Source organism: Lynx canadensis, chromosome C1 (genome assembly GCF_007474595.2).
Source record: "Lynx canadensis isolate LIC74 chromosome C1, mLynCan4.pri.v2, whole genome shotgun sequence".
Lineage (NCBI taxonomy): Eukaryota > Metazoa > Chordata > Mammalia > Carnivora > Felidae > Lynx > Lynx canadensis.
In genome coordinates this window covers 105,288,397-105,313,470 of record NC_044310.1, presented here as the reverse complement: position 1 = coordinate 105,313,470, position 25,074 = coordinate 105,288,397, and the positions used below count along the sequence as shown (strand labels likewise).

General features: G+C 40.7%; 2 protein-coding genes and 1 pseudogene across 7 annotated transcripts in view; 1 reads left to right on the top strand and 2 right to left on the bottom strand.

The window, feature by feature from the left end:
• Positions 1 to 870: 870 nt before the first annotated feature.
• On the bottom strand, positions 871 to 11,623 carry CTXND2 (cortexin domain containing 2). Of its 3 annotated transcripts, none has more exons than XR_003971150.2 (3): positions 11,536 to 11,623; positions 2,134 to 2,429; positions 871 to 1,218 (listed from the first exon to the last, which is right to left on the bottom strand). XR_003971150.2 is itself a non-coding variant. In XM_036064212.1 (2 exons), the coding sequence occupies exon 2, from the start codon at positions 2,356 to 2,358 to the stop codon at positions 2,191 to 2,193; it is 168 nt and encodes a 55-aa protein (XP_035920105.1). In that variant the 5' UTR covers positions 2,359 to 2,429; positions 5,474 to 5,624; the 3' UTR covers positions 2,016 to 2,190. The 3 variants fall into 3 exon arrangements, 1 of the variants encoding a protein (XP_035920105.1); XR_004908359.1 differs by having other exon boundaries at positions 871 to 1,214; XM_036064212.1 differs by lacking the exons at positions 871 to 1,218; positions 11,536 to 11,623 and adding an exon at positions 5,474 to 5,624 and having other exon boundaries at positions 2,016 to 2,429.
• Positions 11,624 to 16,765: 5,142 nt separating this feature from the next.
• On the bottom strand, positions 16,766 to 17,124 carry LOC115521725 (annotated as a pseudogene).
• Positions 17,125 to 24,032: 6,908 nt separating this feature from the next.
• ARNT (aryl hydrocarbon receptor nuclear translocator) overlaps positions 24,033 to 25,074 on the top strand; it is a 77,985-nt gene continuing 76,943 nt past the window's right edge. For 3 of the 4 annotated variants that reach the window (XM_030327770.2, XM_030327768.2, XM_030327767.2), the window contains exon 1: positions 24,043 to 24,216. In XM_030327770.2, the coding sequence (XP_030183630.1) occupies positions 24,192 to 24,216 (25 nt within the window). In that variant the 5' untranslated portion in view covers positions 24,043 to 24,191. Of the gene's footprint in view, positions 24,217 to 25,074 lie in introns of all 4 variants that reach the window. The other variant, XM_030327769.2, reaches the window with a different exon arrangement.

Below are 25,074 nucleotides of genomic sequence, written 5' to 3'. Positions count from 1 at the left end.
AATATAGCACATTCTGTTCTGGTGAAGGCATAGTCTAGTATCTCCATTTCAAAGCTTTGGTTCCCCTGCCTCAATTTTCAAATAACCCTGGGAACTTACTCAGGCCAAGGAGAGGGCAGTTCTGTTTCAAGGAGTCAGAAAACAGAAACAACTATCAAGTCTCTGGTAACAGTGCATGACTGTTTATTTCTCCATACCATTTGGTATTGCTGCTAAAGTCTGGTTCAGCATTGTCCCATGAATACATGTCTCCTCTGAAGGGACTGGATGCTGGTCCAAGTTCCTGCACAAGCCCAATGATGCCCCACACTTAGCTTCCAAGGTTATGGCTGTCTTAGTTCACATCCACATGCTAAGTCACTGTTACTAGAACATTTGGCCAGTATAGACATAAGAGTTTTTCACTATCACTATCTCCTATCACTTACTGGGCCAGACTCAGACTCAATCCTCTTCAGCAAAACCTGTGTTGAGCATTGATCCATGGCCTAGATGCCCTCTCTCCTTCCTAGTGAATTCTCTTATGCACCTTCCCTGCCAGTTGACGATGGTCTACCAATTGCCCTAACTTCAGACTTTGGAGAGTACAGATTATCATTTCCTTCACTTCCTTCCTTCCTTCCTTCCTTCCTTCCTTCCTTCCTTCCTCTCTCCCTCCTTCTTTCCTTTCCTTTCCTTTCCTTTCCTTTCCTTTCCTTTCTTTCCTTTCCTTTCCTTTCCTTTGTTTCTTTCTGAGAGAGCACAAATGGTGGATGGAAAGAGAGAATCTTGAGCAGGTTCTTTGGGGCTCCATCTCACAAACTGTGAGATCATGACCTGAGCTGAAATCAAGAGTCAGACTCTTAACTAACTGAGCCACCCAGGAGTGCCTTTTCTGTTTTCTTTTAAAAGATTCTTGGACTGATCATGATAACTACCACCATCATCGTTGTGTATTACATATGAGTTTCCTGTGATTGCCATAACCAATTACCATAGACCCGTTGGCTTAAAACAACAGGAATTTATTCTCTTACAGTTCTAGAGGCTAGCAATCCAAAATCAAGGTGTTGGCAGGGCTGTGCTCCCTCCAAAGGCTCTGATGAGAATCTTCCCTTGCCTCTTCCAGCTTCTGTTGGTTCCAGCCAAGTGTTCTTTAGTTTGTGGCTGCATGACTCCAATCTCTGCCTCTGTCTTCACAGGGCCTTTTCCTCTGTCTCTCTGTATCTTCTCGTCTGTCTTTTACAAAGGACATTTGTCATTGGACTTAGGGCTCACCCAGCTAATCCAGGAAGAATTCATCTTGAGATTCTTTAATCTGCAAAGATCCTTTTGCCAATATGTAAAAACATTCATAGGTTTCCAGGGGAAGACATGGACGTATCTTTTGGAGGGCCCCTTTCAATCTACTAGATATTATTTTATAAATGAGGAAATGTGGGGTTGAGAAAGATTAAGGGATTCCCTGAAGACAAATTGCTCCCCTCTAACACAGCTCTGCCCACTTGAGAAGGGTAGCAGATTTTTTTAAAACCTCACACACTAAAAGGTCCTGTTAGACTCTTATCAAACAACAATTGGTTCCTGCTGGCCTTATATTTGCACAACCAGAGGGATCTTCTAGGACCACCTCTAGTAATTCTGGTTTTAGGGGGCCTTCCAAGCATTATTTTTTAATTTTTATTTATTTATTTTGAGAGAGAGAGTGTATGAGCAGGGAAGAGGCAGAGAGAGAGGGAGACAGAGAACCCCCAAGCAGGCTCCATGCTATCAGCACAGAACCTGATGTGGGGCTCGAGCCCACGAACACAATATCATGACCCGAGCCAAAATCAAGAGTCAGGCGCTCTACTGATAGAGCCACCCAGGTGCCCCAGCATTATTATTGTATTGCATTACATCAAAAATTATGTCCAACTATCTTAAGGACATTTGATACTGGAGAATTGAAACCCATGGCCTTATTTTAATCAATGAGTTCAACCTGTCTCTGTCCCACTTTGTAACCATTTCCCTGAATAGGAATATAAACTGGCTTGTGTTTCATCCTTTTTATTATTCTCAACTCACCCTCCTGTACCTATTGTGGAATGCCAGAGTGAGAAGGCTGACACACAGAGAGGGGAACCAATATGAAGTCCAGATCATAAACACCTGTATAGAAGATTTAATATCTCCCCTGAGGAGGAGTCTGTCAGGCTTTTTCATAGTTCAGCTCAGCGACGGTTCTGCTGTTGTGGAGCTGGCCTCATAGGGGTTCTTCACCAACTTGGCACACCGAAAAATCATCACGATTAGGAACAGAAACAGAAGAACAACAAAGGCGATGGCAAAGCCTTTGTCTACATCAATACTGCTGGACAGGCTTGAATCATCCATGGGAACACACACTTCTTTACCCTTGTACAGCAGTAGCTACCTCCTCAGGTATCTTCAGGTTTGTCATATTCCTAGACAAAAGAGGATAAAACAAGTTGATTGGTTTGTATGTGTATGTGTGTTTTCTTAATAACATGTCAAAACCAAAGGAGATTTGAAAAAAAAAAAAAAAAAAAAAAAAAAGCAAGGCTTATTTAAGAAGCACTTATGAAATTGATAAAGTTAGTATGGGTGATGTTCAAAATATACACATAAAAGCATAAAACCTCTGGAAAAATACTCCAAGGCAAAACATGAGCAAACATGTATAGCTCAGAAATCAACTAGAGCTTCCTTGGCTGGTAAGAACCAGGGAAAGCTACCTTGAACAGCCCAATTCTGTGTTACATCCAAATCTTTCTCTAAGATTTTTTTTTCTTCCAAATTCTAAGAGTACATATTGTAACTAATTTGTTCTGGGGTCTTAACTTACTGGGTATGAACATAAAATTATTTTATTTTTTCTAATTACTATGTTTAACTGTGCTGTCATTCCCATTGTTTTTACAAAATATGTTTATTTATTTTGAGAGAGAGAGAGAGAGAGGTGTGAGAGAGAGCAGGAGATTGGCAGAGAGAGAGAGGGAGAGAGCTAATCCCAAGCAGGATCTGCGTTGACCCACAGAGACTGACGTGGGGCTTGATTCCACGAGCTGTGAGATCATGACCTGACCCACAATCAAGAGTCGGACATTTAACTGACTGACCCACCCAGGTGCCCCTGTCATTCCCGTCTTTTAATGAAAAATGAAGTACATCCCAGAAGGGATCAATTTTGGTTATTAAAACTTAGTCCACCAAATCAACACTGAAAGGAAGAAAACCAGAAAACTCCCACTTCCCGATTTCAAAACTCACTGTAAAGTTACCGTTATTAAGACAGTGTGGCACTAGCCCAAGGATAGACATATAGTTAGGTGGGATAGATTTGGAAGTCTAGAATAAACTCATATCTATTGTCAACCGATTTTTGACAAAGATGCCAACACCATTCAGTGAGGAAAGAAACATTGTGCTGGGACAACAGGACAGCCACATGCAAAAGAATGAAGTTGAACCCTTACTTCACACCATATATAAAAACTACCTCAAAATAGATAAAAGACCTAACTCTACAAAGCTCTTAAAAGAAAACAAAAGAGTAGATCTTCATAACCTTGGATTTGGCAAAGAATTTTTAGCTATTACATCAAAAGCACAAGCAACAGCAGAGAAAAATAGATAAGTTGGAATTTGTCAAAATTTAAGACTTTTCAAGTGTCTGTCAACAGATGAATGGATAAAGATGTGTATATATGTATAAATGGGATTTTACTCAGCCACAGAAAGGATGAGACCTCGCTGTTTATGACAACATGGGTGGACCTAGAGGGTATTATTCCAAGTGAAATAAGTCAGACAAAGACAAACAACGTATGATTTGTTATATGTGGGCTCTAAAAAAAAAAAAAAAAAAAAAAAAAAAAAAAAACCCAACCAAAAACAACCTAAAAAACAAAGAATTAAACAAATAAAAGCAGAAATATCCATAAATATAGAGAACAAACTAATGGTTACCAGAGGGGAGGGATGTGGGGTATGGGCAAAATGGATAAGGGGAGTGGGAGGTACAGGCTTCTAATTATGGAATGACTAAGTCATAAGGATAAAAGGGACAGCATAGGGAGTATAATCAGTGGTATTGTAATAGCATTTATGGTGACAGGTGGTAGCTATACTTGTGGTTAGCAAAGCACTAGCATATAAATTTGTCAAATCACTAACCGTTGTATACCTGAATTAATGTAACATTGTAACATTGTGTATCAACTATACTTCAGCTAAAAAAAAAGAAAAACATTTAGGGGCACCTGGGGAGCTCAGTCACTTGAGCGACCAACTCTTGGTTTTGGCTTGACTCATATCATGCTCTCATGGTTGATGATTGAGCCCCAAGTCTGGCTCTGCGCTGACAATGCAGAGCCTGCTGGGATTCTCTCTCCCTCCCTCTCTGCCCCTCCCCCACTCATGCTCTCTTTCTCTCAAAATAAATAGATTTGAAAAAAAATGTTTAAAACTTCTGTTCTTCAAAGGACACTATCAAGAACGTGAAAAGACAACCCAAAGAATGGGAGAAAATATTTGCAAGTCATATCCGATAAGGGACTTCTATCTAGAATATATAAAGAATTCTTATAACTAAATAATGGGAATACAAATAACCTAATTAAAAATTGGGCACAGGGGGCTCCTGGGTGGCTTAGTCAGTTAAGTGTCCGACTCTTGATTTCGGGTCAGTTCATGATCTCACAGTTCGTGAGTTTGAGCCCTGTGCTGACAGCACAGAGCCTCCTTGGGATTCTCTCTTTCCTCTCTCTCTGCCCCTCCCCTGCTTGCACTCTTTCTCTCTCTCTCTCTCTCAAAATAAATAAACTTTTTAAAAAACTGGGCAAAGGATCTGAATAGACATTTCTCTAAGGGAGTTATACAAATGGCCAATAAGCAGATGAAAAGATGCTGAACATCACTAATCATGGGGAGTTATCAATCAACAGGCATAAAATTGTAGTTAAGCAAGATGAACCAGCTCTAGAGATCTGCTGTACGACATTGTACCAGTAGTAATGATAATGTATTGCACACTAAAAATTTTGTTAAGAGGGTAAATCCCATTATGTGCTCTTACTATGATAAAATGAAAGAAAGAAGTTGGCTGAAGCAGGCTGTAGCAACAGAAAAGAAGGCAGAATTGGGGCCCCTGGGTGGCTCAGTCAGTTGAGCGTCCAACTCAGGTCACGATCGCATGATTTGTGAAATGGAGCCCCTCGATGGGGCTGACAGGGTAGAGCCCACTCTGGATTCTCTCTCAGCTCCTACCCCACAGCATGCATGCACTCTGTCTCTCTCTCTGTCTCTCTCTCAAAATAAATAAATAAACTTAAAAAATTTTAAAATAAAAGAAGGCAGAATTGAGATTGATCAAGGAGAATTTTTTTTTTCCTGAGGGCCAGATAATGACCCCATAGATAGGGACCAACCCCGGGATCATTCGAAAGAGGATCTAGCCTGAAAGGGATTCCTGCTGGAAGGAAGTTACCTTAACAGAAAGTGGTTGGAGGTAGACTTGGATTCAGTGCTGTAAAGCCAGTGGAGGGACATTGATTCTGAGGGATCTGCAGTTAGATAACCCTAGTGAGGGAACTTCTGAGTAACCATGAGAAGTACATCATGAAAGAAAGAACCCTGAACATCCTCCAAGCCTAGAGAGAAAGAAAATGCAAACAGATTTGTTTTGAAAAAAAAAAAAAATGGTTTAGTGAATCTTTTGGGAACACAGAGAATGCTTGTTTCATAAAAGATTAGTTTGGGACAGCTGGGAGCTAAGCAGCTCTGGGAAACAATATCAGTAATTGTCTTCACGATGGGCAGACTTATACCTTGGCAGAGAATTGTAAGGAAGTGGTTTTGAGACTGAGGATAAAAGATGGGGTGCCTGGGTGGCTCAGTCTGAGTGTCCAACTCTTGGTTTCTGCTCAGGTCATGATCTCATGGTCATGTGAGTTCGAACCCCACCTGACAGCGTGGAGCCTGCTTGGGATTCTCTCTCTCTTTCTCTCTCTGCCCCTCCCCACCCCTCCAAAATAAACTTAGAGAAAATGCTTATAAAAAAAAGACTGGGATAAGAGAAAAACTAGTCTGGGGCTCCTCCTGGCAGCTGGAAACGTGGGAAAATTGGTAGATATTGTATTCCCCTTAATATCTCACGTACATATATATCACATTATTGATTTCCTCACCTTTCTACAGTGATTTCAGAGCAGGGTCATGTGGAACTCTTGTGTTCCACATTTCAGTAGCTTCTTACTTCCTATATCTATTAATATCCTTTTGGGCCTACTTCCAAAATTCTCTCTCAAGTCATCTTTTCTTTCTTTCTTTCTTTCTTTCTTTTTTTTTTTTTCTTTCTTTCTTTCTTTCTTTCTTTTTTTTTTCTCGTTTTCTTTCTTTCTTTCTTCTTTCTTTCTCCTTCCCTTTATTCCCTTTATGGTCATCACTGTACTCTAGGTCATCAAATACCAACTCCTGCAAATACTCTCAGAATTCCTGAAATACTTGTGTTCCCTTCCAAACCACAAAGTGGTCTTTAATAAATGGAAATCTATCAGTCTTCTGATTAAAATCTGTCACCAGCTGCCTACAGTCTTCAAACTTTTTTTTTTTTTCAGCGTTTATTTATTTTTGGGACAGAGAGAGACAGAGCATGAACGGGGGAGGGGCAAGAGAGAGGGAGACACAGAATCGGAAACAGGCTCCAGGCTCTGAGCCATCACCCAGAGCCCGACGCAGGGCTCGAACTCATGGACCTCGAGATCGTGACCTGGCTGAAGTCGGACGCTTAACCGACTGCGCGCCACCCAGGCGCCCCCAGTCTTCAAACTTTTTAATGGGGTTCCAAGGCTCTCCATAATTTGATCTAACCTTGTTTCTTGCCACTCTCTCCTTCGTACTTTGTGACCCAGAAATGCTGGACTTCTCACAGTTCCGTGACTTTTGCATGATCCTCCTTTGCCTCTAAGCCTTGTCATTAATATTCTCTTTGTATTATTTCCATCCTTCTATATTCAACTTTTAGGCTTTAGATTAAATGTTAATTTTCCAGGGAGATATTCTAGTAATATTCACTATGGTTTACTACGATTACTTCAGAGTCTGTCTTCTGTGACAAAATAGTAATCTGACCTGAAAGTAGATTTGTTTTTATACTAAAGTTTGGGATATATTGGCTATTCAATAAATATCTGTTCAATGAGTGGATGTAGCACTACACTCTGCTAAAGTGGGCATGTAAAAAATGCTGAACAAATGAATGACTTTGAGAACGTGGCATTGAGTTAAGACAGGAAAGACTATTGGTGATCTCAAAGAAAATAGTGTCAGCAGAGTGGTAAAGAAGTAATCCAGCCTTCGGTGGATTAAGCAGGAAAGGGCAGTGAGGAAATGAGACACTAAGATTTTACATCATTTATGAGGAGTTCAACTGGGAAAGAAGAAGAGAAGTAGAATAGCTAAAAGCCTACTGCAGAATCAGGCAAAGGATTCCTTTTCAAAGACGGAATGAAAAGGTATCAGGTAGGATGCATTTGGTTGCAAGTGACAAAAGTTCACATGAGTGATATTAAACAATACATGGAATTTATTAACTTATGAGGCTGAAGTCCAGAGTAAAGTTAACTTTAGTTATGGTTGGATCCAGAGATTCAAGGTGTTACCAGGGTTCTGCCTTGATATGTCTATTATATTTCACAGTCCCACCTTTCTTCTCTGTTGAGTTTATACACAGGCTGATTTCCTATAGTAGCAAGAATGGCCCCAATAAATCCAGACCTCTTATATTCCCTCTTCACATTCTCTCTTCCTCCCCAAGTCCAGAGGAAGAAAGAATACTTTTATATCACTCAAGATTCTTTGTTGCAAGCAACAGAAACAATGTCCCTCACCTGAGCAAAAAAAAAAGTATTTATTGCAAGGAGGAAGAGGCTAGTCAGCTTCCAGAATGAAGTAGAATTGGTCTTATAAAATAGGCAGAAATGAGGGGCGCCTGGGTGGCTCAGTCGGCGTCCGACTTTGGCTCAGGTCATGATCTCACAGTCTGTGAGTTCGAGCCCTGCGTCGGGCTCTATGCTGACAGCTCAGAGCCTGGAGCCTGCTTCTGATTCTGTGTCTCCCTCTCTCTCTGCCCCTCCCCCATTCATGCTCTGTCTCTCTCTGTGTCAGCAATAAATAAACATAAAAATTAAAAAAAAAAACAGGCAGAAACGAAGGGAGACGAGGCATTGGGAACCAACCACAGTCATGTTCAGCACAGGAGAAGTCTGGTTAGGGCACTGCTGGCACTGGATGATTTTGTTGGGCACCGAGGCTACCATCATTCGATACGCCCACTTCCGCCCTGCCTGAATTATAAATTGTGTCATCTTTGTGTCACTCAACATTCCAGTCCCTGGCCCCCGTGCAAGGATGACACACAAATTCATGAAGCCTTCCATCCCCCCCCTTTTTTCTTTTCCTTTATTTAGAGAGAGGGAGAGAGAGAGAGACAGAGACAGAGAGAGAGAACATGTGAGTGGGGAGAGGGGAAGTAGGAGAGAAGAGGGAATGTTAAACAGGCTCCACGCTCAGCATGGAGCCCGACATGGGGCTTGATCCCATGACCCTGGGATCATGACCTGAGCTGAAATCAAGAGTCAAATATTCAACTGACTAAGCCACCCAGGGAATGTCCTGAAGCATTCCATATTTTTAGGTAACTGGAATTTAAATAAAAACTTGGGAGGAAAAACAAATCATAATGAGCCTTGAAAGTCAACATAAAGAATTCGAATTTTCTTTTCCAGGCATGGGGGAACCATTGAAGGATTTAGAACAGATAAGTGAGAGCAAGGGCCATATCTTACTGTACCTCCCACTGACCCTAACTGGAATGTAAGTTCTAAGCCTTAGTCTGTGTCCCATTAGTGACATAGCTTCAGTGCCTATGGCAGGGCTGGCACATTGTAGGTGTTTAGTATACCTACATAAATGAATTAGTATCTATATCAGTGCCGGGAATATTGGGCATATACAATTCATGCTTGTTGAAGGAAGGAAGGTAAATCATCAAAGCCATGCTCTAAAAAGATAGCTGGCAACAGTATATAAAAGATATTGGAGACAGCAAATAGACACCATAGGGTGGAAAACAATTAGAAGGAGTTGTAACAGTCTTAGCAAGAGGCAAGAAAAGTATAAACTAGGATAACATAGTAACAAAAAGGAAGGAATGGATGAGAAAGGATTTGACATGACTTATACATTAAATGAACATATGGGAGGAAGAAGAAGTGATAAAGATGACCTGGGGTTTGACTTTGGATGGCTGAAAGAAAAATGCTGCCATTAATAGAACAATTTTTTTAGGAATTAGCAGATATTCAAAGGGAATATGATGAGTTCGGTTTGGAGTAGGTTGAATTTAAAGGCACTGGTGTGATATGCTCAAGAGGCAGAAATGTGGGACTGAAGTTTAGGAGTAAGAAGAGCAAGATCTTTAGAGCTGAGTCACCCAAATGCAGGGTAGTTGAAATCATAGAAGTAGATGAGATGGCCAAAGGAGAATTTGAAACAAGGGAATGTCTGCTTCTATGGTGGAGGAAAGAGCTAGAAACCACAGATGGAATAGTTATAGTAGGAACACCTGAAGAGTGGAGAGTCATGAAATTGAAGCCATGAGATAATTCAAGGAGGTGTGTTACCAAGCCTCAAATATTGCAGAGGGATGGAAAACGTTCAGCATTTGGAAAGTCATCTCTGATTTTCCTCCTTATCTCATTGAATCTGAATTTCTGAATTTTTTTTTATTTTATTTTTTTCAATGTTTATTTATTTGGGGGGGGAGAGAGAGAGAGAGAGAGAGAGAGAGAGAGAGAGACAGAATCTGAAGCAGGCTCCAGGCTCCGAGCTGTCGGCACAGAGCCCGACGGAGAGCTCCAACTCATGAACCGTGAGATCATGACCTGAGCCAAAGTCAGACACTCAACCGGCTGAGCCACCCAGGCGCCCCTTGAATTTCTGAACTTTGAATCAAAGGTCTCTAGTTCACTTATTCAAACTTCTCACTCACAGATGCTAAATTCCAATAAGCTAATTTTGATCCTGTTAGGCTGATACCTTTCCTCCCTCCACCTCAAGAAGTAAAATACAGGGGCGCCTGGGTGGCTCAGTAGGTTAAGCGGCCGACTTCGGCTCAGGTCATGATATCGCAGTTCGTGAGTTTGAGCCCCACGTCGGGCTCTGTGCTGACAGCTCAGAGCCTGGAGCCTGTTTCAGATTCTGTGTCTCCCTCTCTCTGACCCTCCCCTGTTCATGCCCTGTCTCTCCCTGTCTCAAAAATAAATTAAAAAAAAAAAAACAACGTTAAAAAAATTTAAAAAAAAAGTAAAATACATTCTTATTAAAAAAAAAAGGAAAGAAAAGGCTGATGTTGTTTTGGTTCCAAGTATGCCATGCATGCTCTTGGCTCTTATTTTCATATTCAGGGATCATATGTAGGTTTTATAAGGCCTGAAGTTTATACAAGTTGGAGGTTTCTCTTAAAAAAAAAAGCAAGATTTTGAATACAAAATTATGTAAAAAGTTTTTTAGAATGCAAAAAAAAAATCACAAATTATTGCAGCTTTGGATATTCAGTTTCCTTTCCTCTAAGACCTCTTAGGCAGGTGCCTGGGTGGGTTGAGCAACAGACTTTTGATTTCAGCTCAGGTCATGATCCCAATATTGTGGGATTGAGCCCTGTGTCAAGCTCTGTACTGAGCATGGGTCCTGCTTGAGATCTCTCTCTATCCCTCTGCCCATTTCTCCAGCTTGTGGATGCTCCTCTCTCTTGAAAAGAAAAAGTCTTTAAGACCTTTTAGGTAAAGTCACTTTTCTTGGCAGATAAATCCAAAACCTTTTTTCCATGTCCTAGAATTTTTAAAGTGGTTCTTAAGGTTCCTGTTTTATTTGAGATGAGCAGCAGAACTGCTCAGGACTAGAATAGGGAAAAGGAGATAGGGCAGGAATCTATCGGTTTATGCAAAGTTTGGTACTGCTAAAGTAGGACACACAACAACAGCAGTTACAAATCTGTATCGGATGTTAGTTCCACTTTCACTTGATACTTCCCCGAAAGATTAATCCCCTCTTCCTTTCCTATGTTGCCTTCTCAAATCACTTCATTTCCCCCATCTGTTGCCCTGTATTTCTTAAAGATAAATATACAAAAACCAAAACAAGACGACAACAAAAACAACCTAAAAGACCTAGCTTTTCTGTCCAGGCCATAAGTTTACTCTAAAGGGAGAGGTGATGATGAAGAAATACAATAATGACGCTCTCCTACTATAATCCCTAAAATCAAAGACATCCTCTAGACAATAGGACCCACAGGGGTTCCCCAAGCCTGTTTCGAAACAACGCTGTACCTTGTAAAGTTTCACTTTTGCATAAAAGCCCTTTACTTTTCCCTCAGTCATTTCCCTAGTACTTCCCAAGTTTGCAGAGAAGCTCTACAAAACTCAGAAGGATTGTTGTAATTATTCCCATAAAAACTTCACTAGAAAGACAATACAGATAGTTATTTACCTCTTGAGAGAGTGATAGCCAAGGCTGGCTGTTGGCAGGGCAGTCTCTTCCTGCTCAAGCACATCTCTTGGCAGCCTCTCCCCTTTTTATCAACACCCTCTTACGAAAGGAGAGTGATTGGTAGCTCTGTCCCTTCCCCACTCCCACGCTGAACTCAGAAGCTTCATGAATAGTTCAACTAAAACATGATCAAGTTTCAGACACTCCCATAGTGAGTGAGAAAATGATCCACTAGATTAAATTGGAGCCCAGGTCAGTAGAAGAATATTTCCACAACTCTCCAAGGGCTGGGGCAGCCAAGGTTAATAGCTCAAGTAATACCTTGTAAGTGGATCACATGGGTGGTAGAAGATGGGTCAGGAGCCAGCTTTTTGGTCTCTGCAACGGTTCTCTGGCTTAGCGGTGACATGTGGGACATTGTTAGAAATGCAAATTCTTGGACCCTCATCCATGCCTTAATGAATCAGAAACTTTAACCAGCCCTTCTAGGGGGACTGTAATGTATGCTCAAGTTTGGGAACTATTTACCAACAAGATCAGTTGAAGCTCAAAAATCTGCTTTTTCTCAAAAAGAATTTACTTAGAACATTTGAATCAGAAAAGTCTAAACTATTTTACTTAGTATTAGGTGTTACATGTGTTCATATATAGCGAAATTTACTATTTCCTCTAAGGTTTTATTTGGTTCATCAAAAAACTTTTAGGGGTGCCTGGGTGGCTCAGTCAGTTAAGACTCTAACTCTTGGTTTCAGCTCAGATCATGATCTCCTGGTAGCTGCGTGGGGCTCGGCGGCATGACAGAGCAGAGCCTGCTTGGGATTCTCCGTCTCCCGTGTCTCTGCCCCTCCCCAACTTGTGCTGTCTCGGTCTCTCTCTCTCAAAAACAACAACAACAAAAACAAACAAACAAAAAAAAAACGTTTATAGGGTGTATGTATGTGTGTGCATGCACGCTCTCGTGCAAACTTGTCTATCTGTATTTACATATGCTTATAAATATACAGAATATTTCTGGAGAGAATTATTCTGTGGCTTCAAGATGAGAAATTGGGTGGTTTATATTGTACCATGTACATATTATCTACTCAAAAAATTGAGTATTAGACAAATTTTCAAAATATTATCAACCTTTAGAAAAGTAACTCCTCTGGAAGAGGTGCTATATTTAATAAATTTTACTGAATGCCAATAATTTGTCAGTCATTTGCTAGATGCTGGGGACAGAATGGAGAATGAGGTATGGTCCCAGCTCTCACTTTTATTTTTCCAAATAATATGTAGCAATTTAAATTCTAAGTGTAGCAATTTAAATTTGGAGTTTCCAAATTCCAAATGTAGCAATTTAAAAATATTTGGTGGGGGGGATCTGGGTGGTTTAGTCGGTTCAGAGTCGGACTTTAGCTCAGGTCACCATCTCAAAATTTGTGAGTTCGAGTCCTGCATCAGGCTCGTGCTGACAGCTCAGAGCTGGAGCCTGCTTTGGATTCTTTGTCTCTCTCTCTCTCTCTCTGCCCTTCCCCCACTTGCACTCTTATCTCTGTCTCTCTCTCTCAAAATAAATAAACATTTAAAATATTATTGAAGAAAATAATCTGTCACTAATTCTTGGAGAAAAATAAAATAAAATAATTTTCTGTTTCCAAATTTCTCTTGCCCCTGACCATACAATCACAAATTGTGTGGGAGAGGTGAGGGTACTACCTCTCAGTTTTCAGGGTAGGAAAACTAAAGTCTGAAACAAACCAGGCTTTGCTGCTCATTATGACAGCTACCATTGTTTAGTGATGGACCTTAAAACAAAATTGCTGCATATTTCTGTTTTTTTTTATAATTATAGATGTCCTTCAACATTACAGAAATATGTACCAAAAGATAGAAATCTCCTATTAATCCTATGCTCCAGAGACAAACTATTAATAGTTTAGTGGATTTTTTCCAGCTTTAATTTCTATATTTATTATAATTATTATCATTTACAAGATAATGCTCATTTTATGCTTTTTTCCCCATTTAATAATATACCTTGGACATCTTTCTATTTTAATACATTTAGATCAACTTAATTCATTTTAATGGCTGCTAAGTATGTAGGTACTCCATTACATACATATCCCTGATTTTTTTTTCACTATTAGTGGGCATTTGGGTTGTTTCAGATTTCTTTTTTTTTTTTTAATTATTTTTACACTTATTTATTTTTGAGAGCAGAGCACAAATGGGGAGGGGCAGAGAGAGAGGGGACAGAATTCAAAGCAGGTTCCAGGTTCTGAGCTGTCAGCACAGAGCCCGGCAAGGGGCTCAAACTCACAAACCGTGAGATCATGACCTGAGCCAAAGTTGGTTGCTCAACCAACTGACCCACCCAGGAGCCCCTCAAATTTCTTAGCAACATTGCAATGGGTATCCTCTCACATATTTTTCTGAGCACTTGTGGAAATGTTTTTGTGAGATAAATTCCTCAAAATGGTAAAAATATAATGCTAGGTTGTAGGATATGAATATTTGGAATACTAACAGGTATTGCCAAGTCACACACTAGAAAGGTTATTGTAATATACAAATATATGAAAGTGTTTTTTTTTCCAGTGTCACCATATAGTTACTTTCAATCTTTGAAATTTCGTCCAGCTAACAGGCAAAAACAACATCTCAGTTTTTAAAAACTTGCATTTCTCTGGGGCGCCTGGATGGCTCAGTCAGTTAAGCATTTGACTTTGTCTCAGGTCATGATCTCGCGGTTTGTGGGTTTGAGCCCTGCGTTGGGGTCTGCACTGACAGCTCAGAGCCTGGAGCCTGCTTTGGATTCTGTGTCTCCCTTTCTCTCTGCCCTTCCCCTGCTTGTCCTCTCATTCTCTCTCACTCAAAATAAAAACACACAATAAAACAAAAACATAAAAAAAAACCCTTGCAGTTCCCTCATTAGTATGGTATTTGAATTTTTGTTTGTACATCACTTTCAGATATCCTGTACCTATCCTTTCTCTTCTTGTCATTGGCTATTCCTCTCTTATTCATTGATTTAAAGGTTATATATATACATAAACACGCACATACTGACAATATATTTTTACTTTTGTGATATATGTTCTCAGTTTCTATCCTTTGACACTCCCACTCCCTCACATTTGAAGGTGCTATCAACATCAGCTTCCAGAATTTAACCTTTCTGCTGCCAGCCCCATAACCTCTCTGAGCTTCTCTTGTTTCCCTGACCAGTCTCATCTCCTTCTGCAGCTCTAGAATCTCCCACCCCCAAGATACTGACCTAATTTGTCAACCTGTTCTCTAATCCTGGGTAATTCCTCAGTTTACTTCCTTACCTCTGGCTTCTGATATTGGCAGACCAAGTAGTAACAATGCTCTGTATTTTCATGAACATTTATGCCTTCTGACTTTAGGGTCTCAGAGAAGTAGACCATCATTTTATGTATACATTCTTAGTTATACACTTCCCCAAATTACCCACAGCTCTGTAGCTAGAACCAACAGCATTTCTACCTTTTGTTCTCAGCAGAAGTTTGACCTATTAACTCTTTGAGCATCAAAGCCACTGCGTATGAGTCAACACCTCTCTTTCTTCCACTTCAAAATGTTTACACATTTTCAGCAAAATGTGCCTTGGTTTTTTGAGAGTATTATGTCCATATGCGGCCTAACCTATCTGCTGGTCTCCTCCAGCACCAGGTCTTACTTGTTTTCTCAGGCTACATATTTTCTTCATCTTTAATTTGCAACGCTTTTCACAAGCTCAGTCTGTAGACATACTTTTCTATTTGTACTCTACGTACCCATCCCAGCTACCATCTGATTACTTTGCCTTCGTTGCCTTTCTTTCTTTCTTTCTTTCTTTCTTTCTTTCTTTCTTTCTTTCCTTCTTTCCACCCTTCCTTCCTTCTTTCCTTCCTTCCTTCCTCCCTTCCTTCAAGTTTTTATTTATTTGGAGAGATGGAGAGTGTTCACATGCATAGAGGAGGGGGAGAGAGAGAGAGAGAGAGAGAGAGAGAGAATCCCAAATAGGCTCAATACAGTCAGCACAGAGCCCAGAGTGGGGCTGGAACCCATGAACCGTGAGATCATGACCTGAGCCAAAATCAAGAGTTGGACGCTTAACCAACTGAACCACCAGGTGCCCCTTCATTGCCATATTTCTTAGTGTTTTTTAAAATGTTTATTTTTGAGAAAATGTGAGTGGAAGAAGGGCAGAGAGAGAGGGAGACAGAGGATTAGAAACAGGCTCTGTGCTGACAGCAGCTTGGACTCAAACGGTGAGACCATGACCTAAGCCCAAGTCAGATGCCCAATCGACTGAGTCACGAGGTGCCTCCATATTTCTTGAAAAGGTGTTGTATGCCAGCTATCTGACTACGTTTACTCACTTTCTGTACACTCTCACTCACTCACTATGGTTTCTGCTGCATCTACTCTCCTTAGATTTGCTCATCCTCATCTCTGAACACGTGATGCTATTGCCCAAAATCTTTTATCTCGAAATTCCTTTTGCTTCATTGCCTTGCTTCTTCCAGATTGCCTCTTCCTTCTTCCATCGTCTGAAATAGGCATTTCTCTCTTTCTTTCTTTTTTTTCTTTCTATCCTTTAATTTCCAAAGCATGGCCATTCACGTTTGACTGCATAAATGGTGCATAAATATTCTCTTACAGTAGGCCAAGACATCTATGGTATCCCAATTATACAAAAACAGATGCAAATAGTGTTAAACTTCCTTGTCTGAAATTATAAGACTAAGTGGGTGTGCATATATTTTTCAAAATTTTTAATGTTTACTTATTTTGACAAAGAAAGACAGAGCATGAATGGGGGGGGGGGTGGGAAGGGCTCAGAGAGACAGGGAGACATAGAATCCAAAGCAGGCTCCAGGCTCTGAGCTGTCAGCACAGAGCCTGACGCGGGGCTCAAACTCACGGACCATGAGATCATGACCTGAGCCGAAGTTGGATGCTTAACTGACTGAACCACCCAGGCGCCCCTGTGTGTGCATATATTTTTAAAATCCCTTTATTCCCATCCCATCCTTTCAGCTGAACTTTATTGATTACTCTTTGCCCTTCTTATGTTCCCCTATCTTGTGAAAGGCATCAATTATCCAATCAGTCAAGCCAAATCTCCTTCCCATCCCCCTACCTCTAGTCATCAAGTGCTGAAAAGACATCTTCCTAAAATTTTCTGGAATGGATCTTCTCCATGAGAGTTCTCTTTGGCAAGTCCATTTCTTCATAACTCTGACATGTGAGATTTTAATTGCTCTGCCACAGTTTTCTTTTTAGTCCACAGTGACAGCTCCAAGTCTGTTTGCTTTTGTAGTTCTTGTATTATGGTCGTAGTCTTAAGGACAGTGGCACAAACACAGCTCTTAGTCTTTCTGCCCAACAGCTAATGGCTTAAAGCATGCATGCAAAGTTTGATACTGAGACTTTATTGCTAATGATTCCGTTAAGAGTGTAACTGGATTTTTCTTGCTTGCTGACTCAGGATGATTAGTCTTGATTTCATTCTGGTCTGTACTGAATGTAATCTGGATCAGAGTCAGCTTTCTGGAACATCAGTTTCATCTTGTTGACCTCTGCCTCCATCTTGAATAGTTGACATTCCTCAGACTGAAACAGGCATTTCTTGAGGCATTTTTTGTGTCCTTTAGCTCTCTCTTTTAACTAAGGTGCTAGCATTCTATGAAACCACAGTGTCTTGCAGTTGGTGAAGTTTACATCTAGGTCCCAACCTCTCTTTTGGGCAGATGCCCTATGATTTCATATGCTTAATAAGCTTTTTACCTGGCTGTCCTACCAACCAATCCAAAAATAAATATGAACAGAACAAACCTGAGCTTCCAGTTAGCCCCTATCTCTGTTATTGATATTATCCCAAATCCTTCTTTTGACGTCACAGCTTCCTTCATTCCATACACGTACAGTTCCATGGCAAACCTTTTTGATTATTTGTCAAAACGGTACTTGTGGCAATCATTGTCTTTTCAGTTTCATTGACCTGTGTCAGATCCTTGTAATTGCTGTCCTGGGTTTCTGCAGTAGCTACTTACCTAAGTGGATTTTCTGCCTGCAGTCTCCACCCCCCCCACCCCTGCAAAAAACCTGGATCAGTGTTCCTTAAAATTTTAACCTCCAAGAGTAGGGTTTCTGGATGAAAGATGAATGTTTAAAAACACATAAATATGTCCTATGCGACATTTGGAACATACTTTTATCAAAAAAAGTCACTTGTGGGGCATCTGGGTGGCTCAGTCAGTTAAGCATCAGACTTTGGCTCAGGTCATGATTTTGTGAGTTTGAGCCCCCCATGGAGCTCTGTGCTGACAGCTTGGAGCCTGGAGCCTGCTTTGGATTCTGTGTCTCCCTCGCTCTTGCCCGTCTCCTGCTCGCACTCTGTCTCTCTTCTCTCTCTCAAAAATAGATAAAGTTAAAAAAAATTTTTTAAGTCATTTGTCATTTATCTGAAGTTTAAATTGACTAGGCAACCTGTATTTTTATTTGCTAAATCTGGTAACTATATCTGGAGACACTAAAACTGGTGCATCCGCAGATCACCATTTTAAATAATTAAAAAACTGCCTTGCCATCATTATCAAGGTAACAAAACAACTTGTAACAGGTAAAAAATTAATAGTAGCAATAGTAACTTTAATATCGGTAAGCTGAAAACATGTGCAATAGGTCATTTTTTAAACAAATTTTTAACAGTGTTGATTTTTGGGAGAGAGAAAAAGAGAGCGTGTGTGCAAGCACGCGAGCGTGAGCGGGGAGGGGCAGAGAGAGAGGGAGACACAGGATCCAAAGTGAGTTCTGGGCTCTGAGCTGTCAGCACAGAGCCCGATGTGGGGCCTGAACTTGTGAACTGTGAGGTCATGACCTGAGCCAAAGTCAGGACACCTAACCAAACAGAGCCACCCAGGTGCCCAGGTATTTCTTAATCACTTCTTAGATTTTCATTTCTACTAGAATTAGAAAATCTGAATTCACAGTGGGTTGTCAGATATTGCAATGAGTGGGCTATCATCAGGTCATTCTGAATGAATGGTTTTTATCTAACATGGACTTTGTATGATGTAGAGTTTCTTTTAATTTTTAAATGTTCATTCATTTTGAGAGAGAGAGAGAGCCAGACAGAGCATGAGTGGGGGAGTGGTCAAGAGAGAGGAAGACACAGAATCCAAAGCAGGCTCTAGGATCTGAGGTTTCAGCACAGAGCCCAACGTGGTGTTCAAAGTCAGGACCGTGAGATCATGACCTGAGCCAGTTGGGTTGCTTAACCAAGGTGCCCTGATGTAGGGTTTCTAACTGAAGGACATGTGTAGAAGGGCATACAGCATACAGCAACCTCAAAAGTGGAATGTTTCAATTTGGGAGAGAGCAGGAGTTGTATTTAGTTGTATGGGTTACATTCAACTTTGAAAAGTTTTTCTCCCCCCATTCAGTTGTGACATTTTGATGTGGTTAAAACATGCTCAATAATGTGTCATTCGTTTTTTTTTTTTTCTCCAGTGAAGAAATAAAATTATCATATATTGGGAAATCATAAACTCTTGGTGGTCAAGGCATTTGCACAACTGTCTGGTTTTCTTACAAAATCCTGATACTTTGTTCTTAAGATTAAAAGTCATGGCATTTTTAACTTGAAGTCATAAATTCAAGTTAGTGAAAATACTGAAAACGGTGCTCAGATAAATCTACTTGGAAAAAATGCTTTTTGTTAGTATTATCTGTATAGTAGAAAAGGGATATTCTACTCCAGCCCTTGTGACAGCATCTTCGCCATTACTTGCCCCTTACTTTACTGCAGAAAAAAGTCTTCTAACATTTACCCATTTCTTTTCAAAGATTATGCTCACTGGATGCTATTTTACTATATTTACAGTTTTTACTAATTTGTTCTATACTTAAGCAGGCTCAGGAGAACTACTCCTTGGCTACCAACTGTTCCCTGAATAAAACAGAAAGTGGACTGACATTTTCTTTTTTGTAGAAATAATGACCTTCCCTCACCCAAGGCTACAACTCTATCAGTGTTGATCCCAAGATATTTTTTCAGACTTTCTCCACCTCACAAAATAATTCTATTTTATTTTATTTATTTTTTTTATTTTATTTACTATTTTAATGTCTATTTATTTTTGAGAGAGACAGAGACAGAACACGACTGGGTTGGGGCAGAGAGAGAGGGAGGCACATAATCTGAAGCAGGCTCCAGGCTCCGAGCTGTCAGCACACAGCCTGACGCAGGGCTCAAACTCATGAGCTGTGAGATCATGACCTGAGCCAAAGTCGGATGCTCAACCGACTAAGCCACCTGGGTGCCCCTTTATTTATTTTTAACGTTTATTCATTTTTTGAGAGACAGAGACAGAGCATGAGTGAGGGAGGGGCAGAGAGAGAGGGAGACAGAATCCAAGCAAGTTCCAGGCTCTGAACTGCCAGCACAGAGCCCGATGTGGGGCTTGAACCCACAAACCGTGAGATCATGACCTGAGCCCAAGTCGGACGCTCAACCGACTGAGCCACCCAGCCGCCCCCAAAATAATTCCTTGTTAAATGAAAGTTTTTCTAAATGAAAAGGTCTTTTTCTGCAACTTCAATTTTTTTTTCTTTTTTACTGTGTCAGTGTTTTTATTTCTCTTAGCATTCTCCAGACCTACATATAAGCTTTTTACCTTTCAAAATATTACAAAAAAATTCAGTGGAAACTAAGAGTTTCTCCCATTTAGACTCCAATTTGTTGCCCTGGAACTAAGTATAGGTAATGGTTTTCTGTGCATCCTTTCAAAAGTGTCTTTTTTCTTATCTTTACTATGACATATACTTTAGCAATGTATAAAATATATATGATTTTATTTATTTTTAAACAAATTTTTATTTATTTTTTAATTCCAGTATAGTTAACATACAGTGTTATTTCAGGTGTTCAATACAGTAATTCAACAATTCTATACATTACTCAGTGATCATCAGAGGAAGTGTACTCATTATCTCCTTCACCTATTTCACTTCTCTCCCCCCCACCCCAACCCTTTTGGCAACCACCAGTTTGTCCTTTATTTTGAGTCTTTTTTTTCTTTGTTCATTTGTTTGTTTCTTAAATTCCACATATGAGTGAAATCATATGGTATTTGTCTTTGACTGACTTATTTCACTTAGCATTTTATTCCCTGGATCCACCCATGTTGTTGCAAATAGCAAGATTTCATTCTTTTTTATGGTAATATTCCATTGTATACCACATCTTTATCCATTCATAGGTCCATGGACACTTGAATTGCTTCCATATCTTGGCTATTGCAAATAATGCTGCAAATATAAACACACAGGTGCATATGTCTTTTAGAATTAGTGTAACTTTAATTTTGAATGATAATCCTAACAGGAAGTTTCTGGGCATTTTTCCTTATGTGCTGCATATATGCTGTGAAACGGTTCATATTATGTACATTGGTGGTGTCCACTGTTAGCAAGTACAGGGCTAATCTTGCCCTTTCATGCCTCTATACCATGATTCTGTGTGGTATTTGATTAGGGATTTTTGCCAATTAGCTTGTTTAAACTTTCTCTAAGCAAAACATTGTTGTTAACTTTTTTAAATTTATTTTTATTTTTTAAAATTTACATCCAAACTAGTTAGACTGTAGTGCAACAATTATTTGAGGAGGTAGATTCCTTAGTGCCCCTTACCCATTTAGCCCATCCCCCCTCCCACAACCCCTCCAGTAACCCTCAGTTGTTCTCCGTATTTATGAGTCTCTTCTGTTTTGTCCCCCTCCCTGTTTTTATATTATTTTTGTTTCCCTTCCCTTATGTTCATCTGTTTTGTCTCTTAAGTCCTCATATGAGTGAAGTCTTATGATTTTTGTCTTTCTCTGACTAATTTCACTTAGCATAATACCCTCCAGTTCCATCCCGTAGTTGCAGATGGCAAGATTTCATTCTTTTTGGTGCTGAGTAATACTCCATTTTGTGTGTGTGTGTGTGTGTGTGTGTGTGTGAGTGAGTGTGTGTGTGTGTGTGTGTATAAATAAATAAATTATATATATGTATATACATACCACATTTTCTTTATCCATTCATCCATCGATGGACATTTGGGCTCTTTCCATACTTTGGCTATTGTTGATAGTGCTGCCGTAACATGGGGGTGTGCGTGTGTCCCTTAGAAAACTGCACACCTATATCCCGTGTATAAATTCCTAGTAGTGCAATTTCTGGGTCGTAGGGTTAGTTCTATTTTTAGTTTTTTTGAGGAGCCTCCATACTGTTTTCCAGCGTGACCTGCCCCAGCTTGCATTCCCATGTTGTTAACTTTGTAGCTAGTTGTACAAGCATTGCTGACACAAAATGACTTTTGACATTTTTAAACCAGGGATGTAACTTGATCTTTTTTATCCACAAATTCATTTATTTCATACTGGAAAACATTATTTTGCATTCATTCTGGAGCAAAAATACATTTTACATGGCAATGAGGTCATTGTATTTGGTTCAAATATGACTGAAAGCTTTGATGGCTTTTTGAGTCACTGACAAAAGTCCTAACAGCCAAAATGTAGCAGGCAATAGACAAATGGATTGCTGGCCCAATAAAATCCAGTTTAGTTATTCATAGTTGTATTTTCTATTACATTTTATTTATTCATTTATTTATTGCTGCTTGGATGAACTTACCACCTGAAAAGGCACAAAAACTTAAGTCTATATAACTGCAGACTTTTAAAAATGTTTATTTATTTATGTATTTATGTATTTATGTATTTATTTATTTAAAGAGCTTGTGTGTGTACAGGGAAGGAGCAGAGAGGGAGAGAGGGAGAGAGAGAATCCCAAGCAGTATCTGTGCTGTCAGCATAGAAACCCAAAACCAGGCTTGGTTCATCAACCACGAGATCATGACCTGAGCCAAAATCAAGGGTTGGCTGCTTTAAATGTTGAGCCACCCAAGTGCCCCCTAAACTGCGATCTGTTTAATAGCTGGCTGTCTTTACTACATAATTTGATTCTGTTTTTTTTTTTAATGTTTATTTATTTTTTGAGAGAGAAAGAAAATAGAGTGTCAGCTGAGGAGGGGCAGAGAGGGAGACACAGAATCCAAAGGAGGCTCCAGGCTCTGAGCTGTCAGCACAGAGCTCAATGTGGGGCTCCCACTCAGGAACCCTTGGGGTTTGAAATCAGGAACTTTGAGGTCATGACCTGAGCCTAAGTCAGACACTTAACTAACTGAGCCACCCAGATGCCCCTAGCTTTACTACACAATTTTGAATTGAAATTACTGTACTTGTGACTTTTTTTTTTATCACTACTTCTTATGTTTCAATATACTCTTTTGAGTGGATGATTTTTCTTTTATGATGAATTGGAATACCACACAACAAAATAGCAAACAAAGAAAAAATAATTAACAAATGTAAACAATAATATACAAATTATGTAAGCTACCTCAGCTAAGATAAACTGTGCTGTTACACTAAACGAGAGAAATGGATCAATGTAATCCCTTGTATTATCAATATCTAACTATAAGAATGCAACGATGCTCAATAGCATGACGGAGTTTCTGTTAAAATTCGAATCTAATTTATATTAAACAATTTGTGAAGATATGTAGGTGAGCCTAAAACTGTAGTGCTAAAACATGTCCCTGGAGTCAAACTTCTCCAGTTTGCCTCGCACACCATTACTTACTCGTTGTTATCACTTGCTTAATCTCTTGCTTCTGTTTCCCTTATCTGCAAAATGGTAAATAATATAGAATCTAAATCACGTGTTGTGAGGACCGAATGAGTAAATACACATAAAAACAGTTTGGACAGCTTCTGGAGCGAATGCTCAATGCTTTCCGATTATTAAAAAATTTTGTTCAGTCCTCATCTTAGCACTTCCCTACTAAATCCCATCAGTATGTCCCTAAGTTTGACCAAAGGAAGTCATCCCACTCACTTCTGCATACATTGCCTTCCGTTTTCGCAGTAGGTATCTATCTCCCTTACCAGACCTTAAATGCCCAGATCCTTTTACACTACCAGTTCCATAGCAAGCACTCAAAAATTATTGAACTTTTTCCACCAGGGAAAAGATCCTTAAAGGAGAAAAAAAAAAAAAAAAACCAAACACCTCTAGAAAGGATTACAAATCACTGGGTAACGTTCAAGCATTAGAGAATCTAAAGATTTACAAAACCAATCGTCTGCACAGCGGTCAGCCAGCGAAACCACCACTTAGCGAAGCTTTTTAGTAAAATTGTTTTTCACTGACGTCACTTGATCACTGACCTCTGACGCACAGGAGGCGGGAATTAGAGAGACAGCTGGAACTTCTTTTCCAGGGCCCCTCCTCCAATGAACCGGCAGGCACAGTGGCCGGCCCTACCTCTTGGCGTTTTCTATTCGCCAGTTTCCCCGAGCAGGCGGGTCTCGGCGAATGACTCCACCCACTCTGTGGGTGGGGTCTTGTGCTCCGCAGGGGCTGAGGCCGAAGGGGGGGGGGGAGGGTTGCCGCAGCCGCCATCTTAGATTCCGCGGTAGCGGTGGCGGCTGTAGGGTACCGCGTTTGGGGAGTGGCTCTCCCCTCCCCCTTCCCCCAGTTCGGTGGCGGCGGCTCCTCCCACTGGGGAGGGGGGTGGTGCGACGGCAGTGGCATCTGCGGCCATGGCGGCGACTGCTGCTAACCCCGGTGAGTAGGAAGGAGGGCTGGGGCGCCTCCAAAGGAAGAGGGGCTGAAGAGGTTGGCAGCTGAGGAGACCCTGGGCTGAGGGGCCGTAGTTGGGGCTGAGGGAGCTAGGACACGCGGGGACAGCGAGGGGTTTGTGGGGGAGGGGAGGAACGGGGGGGGAGGGGCCGACCTAGGGAACTGGGGAGGACCCGGGGTGGAGGGAGGGAGCGTGCGGTGTGGGACCTTGGCGTGGGGCGAGTGCTGCTGGAGCGGCTCCCCACGCTGGGCTTGGCCTGCCTTCCCCTCTGACTGGCTGCGTGCTGGTGTGCGATGTGGTCGTCTTTCAACTCTGCCCGCGGAACGGCTTGATACAGAATGTGGGCAGAATGGCTCGTTTTACCTTAAAAGTAATTCGGGTTTAGAAACACTGGACCGCCTTGCTGTTTAGCTGAAGTGTTTAAACTTCCAAACGTTTAAACACTTACAATTAAATAAAAAAATCTTTGATACTCTGTTTCTCTAGGCTGTACCCCCACCCCCCCCCCCGAAACTGGTATTCACGTATTTAGTGCCTCTAGTATCTTTAGCTGCTGAGGACTGAAGTTTGAGTAATGGTTGTTCAGGGCAGATCTTGCCCTACAGCAAGAACCCCAGGTTTAAATCTTGTTTGGTGTAGACCCGAGGCAGCTCCCATTCTTTAAGAAAAGTTCAGTTCCTTGTCATTTTTCAGTGAACATCTCTTCTAAAGGGGGAGCTTGAACATTAACAACAACAAAAAAAATCTAGCCAATCATGTCTAAGTGATGGAGTGGGGTGTAGTGCAGATGAGGTCTCTAAATTCCTAGTCCTCTTTCCACTATATTGCCAGTTATTTATCCC